Here is a 12,060-nt window from a genome sequence, read left to right on the forward strand (position 1 = left end):
GGAAAAGGAAAAGGAAAAGGAAAAGGAAAAGGAAAAGGAAAAGGAAAAGGAAAAGGAAAAGGAAAAGGAAAAGGAAAAGGAAAAGGAAAAGGAAAAGGAAAAGGAAAAGATTTTTTTGAAAATAATTATTAAATGTTCTACTTTTGTATTGGCAATTTTCTTTATAATCAAATTACTTAAGAGCCGTAATGACTTCAATTAACCATACCAGTCTCCTTGAGTGAACTCATAGTTCTTAAGCTAAAATGACAATATCCTACTTTATACTGGTTCAGCAAAGCAGGCTGAATATGCTTAAATCTAAGCACATGCTTAACTTTGTCATTATTTTGCTAAGTACTTTCCTGTGTTAGTCTTTGCAAGTGTAGAAGTGTCTTAATACTGTGACATTCAACCCCATATTAATTTCATTAGTCATGTTTTGTGGCAAATGACTAAAATAACATGCACTGAATTATGAACCAATATATTCATTATAAACAATTATAGGAAGGTATGTTAGGCTATACTCTATAAAGGTTATCATGACGGGAAGCCATATTTTATATACTCACTGGGCATACTTGAAAAGTTCATTCTGAATTTAGAAAGATTACCCATCTGGGCAATACTCCATATGCTATTAAAATGGGGAGTACAATGAGTACTATGAGAGGCATAGAAATGTGTATATTCACCACATACACAGAAGATCCAGGATAAAATGTGGCTGTGGAAAAGGAAGGAAAGCTAATGTAAGCAAAGGACTTCTCTGTTACAGTGCAGAAGTGGAGAAAACTCTTGATATAGTAACTTCTTAAAAAGTGATAGCAATTTGCATTTTAATTTCATTTATCTAGTGGGGAAAAGTCAGTCAAAAATATCATATCCAAATGTATCAAATACATTTGGAAGTAAATGAAAGCATTATTATAAGTAAAGGTCACTTAAGTGGTATTTTTTTTTGCAGAAGCTATCAAGCAGGGAAATTACTTCAGTAGACGCTGAATGTGAGGACTGTTCTCTAAATAAGAAGGTCAGAATTTCAAATGTGTATGAAAGGGAGCACAGGGGAGCATCTGAAACCTTCACAGGGTAAAGCAGCAGGTGAGAGGGCCCTCAGCTGCAGGGGTCCTTGAGCTGCAGCAATAGCCATCAAGGGCACTGGTGAACAGTCCCTCCTGCCTCTCTCCAGGCTGGTCACTGTGTCTGGCTGCTGATCTGAGAGCTCTGGCCAGATTTAACTGATGATATGCCCAGTGGACGCCCTTTTGATTTCTCCCAGGTGTTTTGTTGTTGTTGTTGTTGTTTTCTGTTTGTTTGTTTGTTTGTTTGAGATAGCTTATGTTACATTGGGAGTTACTGGCAATTTTTCTAACCATAAAGTGAGTGACTTGCTCACTGTGCATGCAAGTACACACATGCACATGTGGATGAGCAGAGTATAAAAGTGGACTGTGGGAAAGGGATGGGTCGCCTGCAACATTGGTGTTCAGCTCATGGCCCTCATCCAAGTGTTATTTCCCCAGTGTCACTAGGCATTCACAAAAAACAAAGGTTTGTCAGAAAGGAAACTAATTTGGATGCCGTTTTCAGTTTTGTCCCTACTGTTTAATTCATTCATCAGTACCTTATTTGTAAGGTATTTCTCATCACTTTCCTGGTGAGTTGTCTGTGGTATGCAATACACCTTCAAGAAAAGTATTTTAAATCCTAGATGATGATGATGATGATGATGATGATGATGATTCATAGACTGAGGATGGAATTATCTAATAATTGTATACAGAAGCTTTTGTTTGTATATATAATGGGCATATATAATTATACATACAAATATATCAACCCACCACAGTTAATAAATATTAAACTTAGCATAAATGCAATATATAATTTTGTAGTTTTGGCTAAGTGGTAGGAAAAAGAGCTGCAAATACTACCATCTTGTCATAACACCAGAGAGATATTTGAATAAGGCAGAAAAAAAAAAAAAGTAAAAAATGGTATTTTTATTCTAAGAGTTTTCTGAATAAAGTTGCTAAAACCAGAGCACCAGGGCAGTTACTGTGTTCAAGCAAAGCCTTTAGTTCAGACACATGACTGTCTCTGATAGACACACAGTAATTCTTCAATATATTAATCCAAAATTCATATTATGACGGCTGCCTGTGATGCCAAAGATACAAATAGGAAACACAGAAAAGGTAGGACAGGTTGTCTGGAATGGAATCGGTGTCTTGTTTTATGTAGATATTTTGGCCCAAGACTCTTCCCCTTTATCATTCTGGTCTATTGACAAATGGTCATAGCAGGTGTCGCATGCAACACTTCCCACTGGATTTTTGGGCCATTTCACAAATTTGCCACCTGTTTTGCCAAAAAACTTGTTGCATTAAAGATTGATGAGAAAGACAAAACAAAACAAAACAAAACAGATGTTTATGGTTGCTTTTTTGTTTGTTTTGTTTTAACGAAGCAGAAGTTTGCCTGCTTCTTCACATCAAGAAAGTCTACCAGAAAACCAGAGTAGAAGCAACAGGCTAAACACTGTGCTGAGGCAGAAATGAAAACGAGATTTATATGTAAGTTTTCACAGATTTATAGCTACTTTGGAGCCTTAGAAGTTAACAACCAAGCTTAAGGAGGAAAAAACGTAAAGTTTTCGGAGTTCATAATTGACAATACTATCAAGATGAAAAGGGAGAAAAGTCTATTGTATTGGCTGAAAAAAACATAGTTATTCAAACCTCAGTGTTAAAGCTCTTTGCAAGGATGGAAGTGCTAAAAAAAGCATACAAAGCTGCAATTTTTTAAATGTGTGAATACAGCATACAATCTGCAGGATGCAATTGTGTTTTTAGCACTGATGAATTAAGGTTCACATAATCATTGAGAAATACATTGAGGAATAGGTTGCTCAGAAAGTAATGCCTCCATGGAAACTATAGCAGATATAAAGAACACAGTAATGCTGTTTAATACAGCAAATTCTCAGCTACAAACCAAACAGTTGTTGCCATTAGTCATGCATTTTCACTAGCAATGAGCAAGAGCTTGTATGCTGCTCTCATAAGAATCTGCACCAGTGGAGGTGACCCACTCTTTCACAGCTGCTATGATGGTGTTGCAAGGAAAATGTTGCCCACACGGTCCATTTTTCATTGTCCCAAACAAGGGGAAGCCAGAAAGTGCCAAGTCTAGGCTATGTGGTAAGTGTGCTAGGACAGTCCAGCCAAGACTAGCCACATGCTCTACTGTCTTCAAACAGGTTTATGGGGCCTGGTGTTATTGTGTTGCAAGAGAAAAGTTTCTTCTTCTCCAACCTAACTCGAAGTTTGAGCCTTCAGCGTAGTCAGTGTCACAGTGCAGTGGTCAGAATTGATGGTTTGTCCAGGTTCCAGAAATCCAGGAGGATCACCTTTTTCTCATCCCAAAAGACAGTGCACATCACTTTAATCACTGAGGTCTGTATCTTGAGCTTGTTCTTTGTAGGCAACTTTTCATGTCACCGCTCCAAGGGCTATCATTTTGACTCCAGCTCATAGTGATGACGTGACATTTTTTCACCGGTAACGATGTGAATCAGAATTCTATCACTTTCAGCCTATTACTTTACAAATATTGGTTCAATACATCCTGACAAACTTACATACAGTGTTTCTGCTCCTGTGTGAGTATTCATAGTAGTCACCTAGTCACCTGGTGCAAACTTTGTGATATTTCAACATTGCCATCATCATCTCCAATTCACTGAAGCTGACATTCAGCTCCAGTTCTCTGGTCATAATGCGCTGATTCATGCTGATGAGCTGATTGAAACACTCTTCATTTCCTTGTGTGACAGCTGTTCATGGCCATCTGGAACATGGTTATGTTTTTCACATTGCCATCGCTGCTGCTGAAATGCACCACTCAGTGCACACATCCACTGTTTGATATCCACATATGTTCAATAACCATGCTGATGCCTAGGATGCACATAGGCCGCTGGAATAAGAAAGGAATGAGCATTTTCTTTTTTGTCTGAAATATTTCAGGTCTGATATGTGAACCCTTTTGTATGGGAAGTAATTTTTGTACTCTGACCACTGTTCAGCAGTTGTTTTTGCATAGAGAATGTGTTTGTCCTTGTAGCAACAGAATACAAAGTCATGGATCTCAAACCACCAAAGAGTTCTGACAGCATTAACGTGGGACTAAACCATTTGCAAGCTGCAGCACCAGGTTCTTGAGCATCAAAATTATCAATCTAGTACCATCATCTTTTAAGTTCTGCAATATCATTCTGCAGAGGAATAAAAAGAACTGCTGTACTTGCTGTATAGCATCAGATGGTTTGCTTCATTCCCTAAGCTTTTTGATACTATCTTGTGAACTTTGAAGTCAGTTTTCACTTAGAGGCCTGGTGCTGTTCTTCACTGTGAGGACTGGTGTTGCTTCCTCAAGACTGACCCTGCCGGGATGTTGGTTTGAAAGCACTCAGATGTTGTATGTGCACTAAACTTGGTGCAGAGTGGAGACTTTCATCACTGTATTTGAACAAGCCCCCTGCTCTGCTTTGATGGTATAGTATCCAGGGTGTGTATGAAATGTATGTATGACTAGTATGAAATAGCTTCCTGTTTCCATTTATTTACTCTTGTTTTGTGGTTAAACTATGTATTTGCTCTTTACTTTCAGATTAAAATGGAAGGTAAAATAATTGATTGTGAAATGGCAACTCTTTAAATGAGATGCTTATAGATTATTCCTGATCTCTGAAGGGTAATGATTCATCAACTCTACTTGGTATGTTAATTTTTCCATAAGGGGTGTAGGGATGTACCAAATATGGCATTGAGCTTCACATGAGGAAGATGTGTCTTCTAAAGCAAGACAACTTTTTGTCATTTTTACCAGAGCTTTCCCACCAGCAGTAGTGGAGCAGTAATTCTTTGTTTTATGAATCACTTGGAGACCTGGATGTGAATGGTTTGTGCTACAAATATTGCCCAATGAAGAAAGCTGATGGCAAAAATAGAGTTTGCTGATATTTAGGAATGACAATCTGTATATTCAAAAACATGAGAAAGCACTACACTCTACATTTGAATTTATAACATCTCAAAATTTGTTCATTAATACAAAAAGCATTAAACTTTTGGGCTTAGCCATGATGGCTTTGTTCACATTGTTAGTTCTAGTGAAGCCAGGAGAATGATTTACACAAAGAGGGCTGCACAATCACTCCTTACACATCTGTGTAAGATTTATTTCCCAGAAATAAATCTAGCCTGCAAGTTTGTATCATCATTTTGATGAATGCTTGCTTATTCCCTTTTTTCAAGTGGGAATGCAGCAGTGTCTTTGCTTCCAAACATTCTTTATATTTGTCTAATTGAGAGGTGAAGATACCAGATAGTGGCAGCACCTAGCCTGTGTTTGGATTACTCCAGACTATCCAAGAGCTCATTGCAAATAAGTGGAGGATGTTAACTGAGCTGCAATAAGATTCTGATGGGTGGAGGTGAGGACAACATCTGTCTTTCTTATCTTGTACTTGCCAAGGCTTTCTGTTGTTCCTGAACTCTCTCATGAATATAATATGTGGATTTTTGTCTGATCTAATGAATCCAAGACTTAGAGATTTAGAAGGAAAACATATTCCAGATGTGTGCTGCAATTTCTGACTCAGGTGACTGCATTTTAAGTAGTAACCTTTTCCAGTATGTTCCACACACCATATTGAATATCTCTCAAAGCCAGTTCTTAGGCAAACACTCAAAACAGAGCAGTAAGAGCATCAAGATTAATAAGCTATAGCAAGACTAAAACATCAATCATTTGTCTTTTGTTTCACTGATTATTGCTTGATGCAATGAATCAGAGGCTCAAACAATTGACCTTGAAGCAAGGCTGCAAATTTATTCTAGATGCCCTTTAGCAGTTCAGCCACAGCTTGCTTTATCATGCAGTGATGCCTGTTTCAGACATGAGTGAAGTGCAGTGAAGTTTCAGGCTGGATGATCGCCCACTGCTCTGCAAGATTCTGGTGTCCAGCTTCCCATGTGATATCTATTCCAAGATGGAAATGACATTCCTCGCCTGTTTGAAATTAGGCTTTCACTCCAGATAAACAGCCTCCTAGAGCATCAGAAGACGTAGTCTGTGTTAGAACAGAAGAATAGCAAGCAAGATTAGTGAATGTCTGAGCAAGCTGGTGTAGTTTGGAGTGATTATGCCAAGGTGCATACCATGTCTTGCACACTTTCACTTGTTCTCTTTTTCAGTTACGATTGTGTTACAATTCATTTTAATGACAAATATTATCAAGTATACAAAGAATACAGAGTGCAACCAGGCATGGAAACACTTAATAATGTTAATTACATGATCTTAATCAAAACAGTCTTTCTTTAGAAAATACAGGTTCCTTCCAAATGTAAATGTTTAGCAGAAACTTGATTGGAATTTTCTGGGAAAGTGGTGAAGCTAATCATTTCAATAACACTGAAGCATCTTCTTCTGATAAATATTTTGATAAACTTTCCCACACTGATCATTTCTTTCAATTGTACAATTAGTATATGAGAAGTATCTGTAACAAGAGCTTTGTATTTACAATTTTATATTAGAGTTTTAACATCTGCAAAGCACACATCTATACCTTAGAATCCATCCTTTCAATAAACTTTTTGGTGAAAGTTTTCATATAACAGCTTTTTGTCTAATTTAAAATGAAATTCCAATATCAGTCAGAATTCTTCACTGATGGGAGAATTCATTTTTTCTGACCAGCTGTGGATATCCAACAAGCACAAGGAAACAGCCTGTGTTTGAGAGAGCTGTGTCTTTGTTTACATGTGCATGACCGTGAAATCAGATTAGAGAAAGTAGAAGTTGCTTCTATTAATGAGGAGAAATATTACAAAATCAGTGTAAAAACAAAGAAACAAAAAAAACCTATAAACGTGCACAGACATACTGAAGATCTAAAGTTCTTGATTGCAGAATTACTGCAAGTCCCTCGCAGTCAGGGCAAACAGTTGCATTTTGGAGCATGGGAGAGATGGCTACACAAGGAGGAAATGCCTTTTTACTATCTGCAGCATCTCTCAGTGGACAAAGTGGTTGGCTTTATATTTGTGACTCATCGAGCATCATCCTCTAACTGTGCAGTACTGTGCAGCCCAAGATCCTGCCGTTTCGTGGCCAATATTCTCAATCATAGTGGCGTGCTTTGATTTCAACAGTGCTCGGCAGTAAGTTCTTGATTTCCAATGTCCTTAAAGCATTTTTTTGAGCAGCCAAGTTACTTGATAGATTTTTGCATAGGCATTGAGCATAGAAATGATCTAGTATTCTAATAATACTAATAGGGATCGACTGAATATTCTTAGATAGTCATACATATACGCACACATACAGTGGCTGTGCTTCATGGAGATATGACTGCCATACAATGAATGCAAATGTTCATTTCTAAAATGAAAGCATACTTTATAGCATGAAGGTACAGAAATGTTTTTCATGCACAAGCAGGCATGTTTCCTAGTGAGAATTAACTTGAGAAAAAGCACTGCCATGTTAGAATGTGCTTCAAATTCTGTTTAAAATCTTGCAGTATTTTTTCCACTGTAACTCTTATCGTGAGCAGATAAACTTCATTATCTCCTTTGCACACCTCATTATCTCCTTTAACCATTCCTTAATTTTGATCAAACTCTAGGAAAAAATATATATATATCTTTGCCCTTAGCTCCTGACATTGTGTATAAAGAACAATCAGTTTGCATACACTTCTCTTGATGGGAACTACTTCAATCACGTTTCCTGTAACTTCGTGCTTTTAGGCCAAGTAATCTTGTATTTGATTAAGTAAACACCTTTGTCCTAATGACTTCATGCCTACTTTAAAGGCGTTGCTCTACCTATTGTTTTACAGATTTGTCAGTCTGTTATTTTTTTTTTTTTACTTATCAGTGAACTGTAAGTCAAAACTAAATAAAGATATTTTGTTCTTTTATCATTTATGCAGTCTGGCAGAGAAGGTTTTGTATAATACAAGGGATTAAAAAAAAAGTCTTAGTGAAGGAGCAGACTTTCATGTTCTGCTGGTGTCATGAGAGGAAGTATTTGGAGAAAGAAAGATGAAGCAAAGAAAATCTGTGTCCAATATTGACTTCAGATAGCATTAGAAGTGGTTCTACTTCACAGACTTTCACGGAAGTCCTCCCCACCTGCAACTACAAGCAGTCTGCGTGGATTTCCTCATATCACATTACCCCAGAAACTGATTACTAGAGGTGAAAGACAAGACTACATTTCTGAGATGTCATGAGATTAATGACATCTGCCCCATCCAGTAGTGAAATCATTCCCATAAAGGTGCAGAACTTGGCAAGATCGAAAAGAGCTTTATCATGAATCTGTTTTGTAACTGTTTTGCTTTATCCCACTTACTGCTTGATGTTGCCAAACTGTTCCAGTAACAGTATTAGTTATGAATGAGATAAAAAAAAAAGAGAGATTAACATGCAAATGTTTAATGAAGAGCATTTACTAGAAATAAATTGGCATCCATATATAAAACTCCTTCACCAAAAATAGTATTATTGTCTTTATTTATCTATGTTTATATACATCTATGTTTATTTATGTCCAGATTATGCAGCTGTTCTTCATGATGATAAAGGCTGACAAGTTGATATTATATTTGATCCAGGCATTAGCATTTAGGATTACAGCAGAAAGGGCATTTCTAAGTCCCTGTATTTAAGAATGAAATATCCATTCTGCCTTTTATCATCCATTTGGTACACTAGTTTGCTGCTAGAGTCTTCATTTTTTGGCTTATCTAGGGTTAAGACTTGAAGGCTTTAATTAGTAAAGAGAAATGAAGGATGGACCAGATGAAATGATGCATATCAGGAGCAGCTGAATTTTATTTTTTATCTGTTTTTTTGGAATATGGAATTATGTCAGTTGTCATACGTTCTTATATAGTTGAGAAGTGTTTCATGATGCTATTTCTATGCTTTGCCCCAGTATGTGAGGTTATATAAGGTTTTATTAACCTGTAATTTTCAGCATCACTGTGTCTTGCAAGATCGGTGAATTCAGAAATTCCTAGGCCAGACATCTTCACTTTTTAAAATCACTAGGAGGTAAGAAGTCAGCAGTTAACAATCTTCAATGCACAGCTCCAATCCATGCGTTGCAGAAAACTTCTCCCTGTGTATAGGGATGTGCAAGGACCACATATGTCACCCCATTGCTCTTGCTGGTAAATTTACAGGGCTTGACTGCATTTGCATGAGAGGTCAGTAGGCATGATCATCTGCATCCTGGCTGACAGGAGGAGCAGCAGAACAGATGCTAAATACAGTTACTATGCTTCCCACAGTGAAATATCTATCTCAATGTGCAAGAAGAGCAAAAAGATAGTTAAGGAGGAAGTAAGGCTAATTCTAATTTAGACCATACTCTCTAGCTATGCAGGCACTTCAACATTATGCAAAAGCTCGGTTGACCAAGACAGCCTTCTTTAATGTGCACAAGGGAGAGGTATTACCTGTCCTAGTGTCCTTCAAGACTGCCAGCAAAGATCAGAGAGAACTTGAAGAAAAACATCAGAAATTCTCACTATCATAGGAAATGCAATAAGGAGATGTCACATAGTAACAAACCCAATGGCACCCAAAGTTGGCAGAAACTCAGTTATTCCTACAGGGCCTTTACAGAGCAGTCATCATACCCTAAGTGATAGCTAAAAGGATGGAGTACAGAGTACTGTTAAATCAGAGCACAACTCTATCTGGCTTTTGAAATTGAAATTCACTTTGTATATAGCAAGACATTTTTCCCTGAAGTGTTACGTCTGAGTCCTTTTCCTGGCTTCATTTATGTTTGTCTTGTTTTTTTGACATAGTTTTTTAGATATTCACATAATCCTTATTAATTGGGTTCATACTTTTGATGTTCACTGTCCTCAGAAAGTTAAACTGTGTTCACTTTCCTTTTTTTGTGCAATATAACATGTATCCTTACAACAGACAATATTTACAGTCACCAGTAATGTCAATAAATAGCAACACCACATGCTTTAGTTTACACTTGTGACTATCCTAAGTATTCCTAAATTTACTTACATTGGATGGCCTCAGGTCAAACAGGAACAAGAATAAAATTGCTTCATTTCACTTGTGTGGTAATGGTAAGAAATGTATCTATTATACAATGTTTGATGCCTACTATTTTAAAATGCCTTTTAGTATGTAGTATACAGAGTGGAATCATATCCTATATTTGCAATCTGTACCTGCTTTCTCCTGTATAATTCACACCCAGCTGTGTCTTGGCATCCCATCCAGGTAGGAATTGGCCTCAGTCCCAGAGGAAGGAAGAGGAGCTCCCTATGAGTCAGCAAGTCTCATATTCTGGCCATGTTGTGCTGATGTCAGCTGGCACCCACAATTAGATCTGGCCCTCCACATCCATATCTGAGATGTGAGGGGCCAGAGCTATTTTCCCTGCTCTCTCTATCCCACCTCCCTGTTGCTATTCCAAAGCATTTAAATGAGTATGTATGTGCCTCTCCTCTGCTGTTAGCAGAAGGTGTCAGGTATGAGGCATGTTGTCCTTCCCTGATGTGTGTCTGGCACCGTGAGTCCTCACATCTGCCAGCAGCAAGGGCTCACCTAAAAAATAACAGACAGTTTCCAGGCAAAAAAAAAAAAAAAAAAAAAAAAGTTACTCATAAGGTAAATGAACATTACTTTTTTTGATAGGTAGTATCTGCTCTGAAATGCTGACACACTGACTTCTCTTGTCTGCAGGAAGCATTATCAGTGGTGAGTGAAGACCAGTCCTTGTTTGAGTGCGCCTACGGATCGCCCCACCTTGCGAAGACAGAGATGACGGCCTCCTCCTCCAGTGAATATGGGCAGACATCAAAGATGAGCCCGCGCGGTCCCCAGCAGGACTGGTTATCACAGCCCCCAGCCAGAGTCACCATCAAGATGGAGTGTAACCCAAACCAGGTTAATGGGTCAAGGTAATAATTACAGTGTTACCATTACTGATGTACTTTTTTATTATAGAATGATAGAATGATTTAGGTTGGAAGGGACCTTTACGATCATCTAGTTCCAACTTCCTGCTATTGGCAGGGACACCTCCCTCTAGACCTTTCAAACAGCAGCTTGGCAACTTCATCTCCCAGTTCCCTCAGAACCTGTGGATGGACCTCATTGAGTCCTATGGACATGTACACCTTCAGATTCTTTATATGGTCTCGATCCTGATCTTCACTTACAGCAGGCAGATGTTCTTTCTCCAGGTTCTTACCTTTGCTTTCTGCAGCTTGGGCAGTATGGCTAGAGCCGCTGTCAGTGAAAACTGAGGCAGAGAGCCTGCTCTTGTGAGCTTGGGCAATACCTTTCTGTGTTCCCTCTGACTGGATAATTTAGGATATGAACTTACACTGTACTCTAGGTGTGTCTTGCTCCAATTTATAGGAAGGAGATGAGGTTCTTTTAATATCTGTGTACCCGGTGTGAGATTAAGAAACAACGGTTCGTATGTTGTTCCATCCAGTTTATTACTAAAACCTAATCAGGGAGACGGGGAAGGGAAGGAGTGCGATAGAAAAGATAGAAAAGAAGCAGGAGTTGCGTAAAGCGGGAATAGTCACCAGGAGGATCCAGCAGCGGTCCTGTTGCACGGTGTTTGAAGGTCCCAGGCAGACGCAGCAGGGGGACAGGGAGCAGCAGCGTGGCCGGCCTTGAGCAGCAGGCAGGTAGACGAGGAAGTTGAGGAGCCAATTCTTGAAGCTGCAGCAGCGCTCAGGCAGCAGGCGCAGGAGAGTTTGACAGCATGAAGGAGTCACCTCACGAAGAATCTGATCATCAGGAATCCCTCCTCTTCTTCGGGAGGAATCTGCTGCCAGAAATCCTTCGTTCTTCATGAGGAATCTGTTGTCAGGAAACCCCTGTTCTTCTTCATGAGGAGTCTGTTGTCAGAAAACCCATCCTCATGGTTTTCAGTTCCTCTGTTATCCTCCTTGTTCTCCTGCCTACTTGACAAGGATGGGCCTTGAGC

At 38.7% G+C, this 12,060-nt stretch overlaps 1 protein-coding gene across 6 annotated transcripts in view; it reads left to right on the top strand.

Annotated features, from left to right (window-relative positions):
• The window catches only part of ERG (ETS transcription factor ERG), a 130,800-nt gene that overhangs the window by 85,750 nt on the left and 32,990 nt on the right, over positions 1-12,060 (top strand). For all 6 annotated transcript variants that reach the window (XM_042866938.1, XM_042866939.1, XM_042866940.1 and 3 more), the window contains one exon: positions 10,797-11,014. In XM_042866938.1, the coding sequence (XP_042722872.1) occupies positions 10,797-11,014 (218 nt within the window). The remainder of the gene's footprint in view (positions 1-10,796; positions 11,015-12,060) is intronic.

This window comes from Lagopus leucura, unplaced genomic scaffold (genome assembly GCF_019238085.1).
Source record: "Lagopus leucura isolate 7727_CA_CO unplaced genomic scaffold, USGS_WTPT01 Super-Scaffold_100001, whole genome shotgun sequence".
In the NCBI taxonomy this organism is placed as follows: Eukaryota; Metazoa; Chordata; class Aves; order Galliformes; family Phasianidae; genus Lagopus; species Lagopus leucura.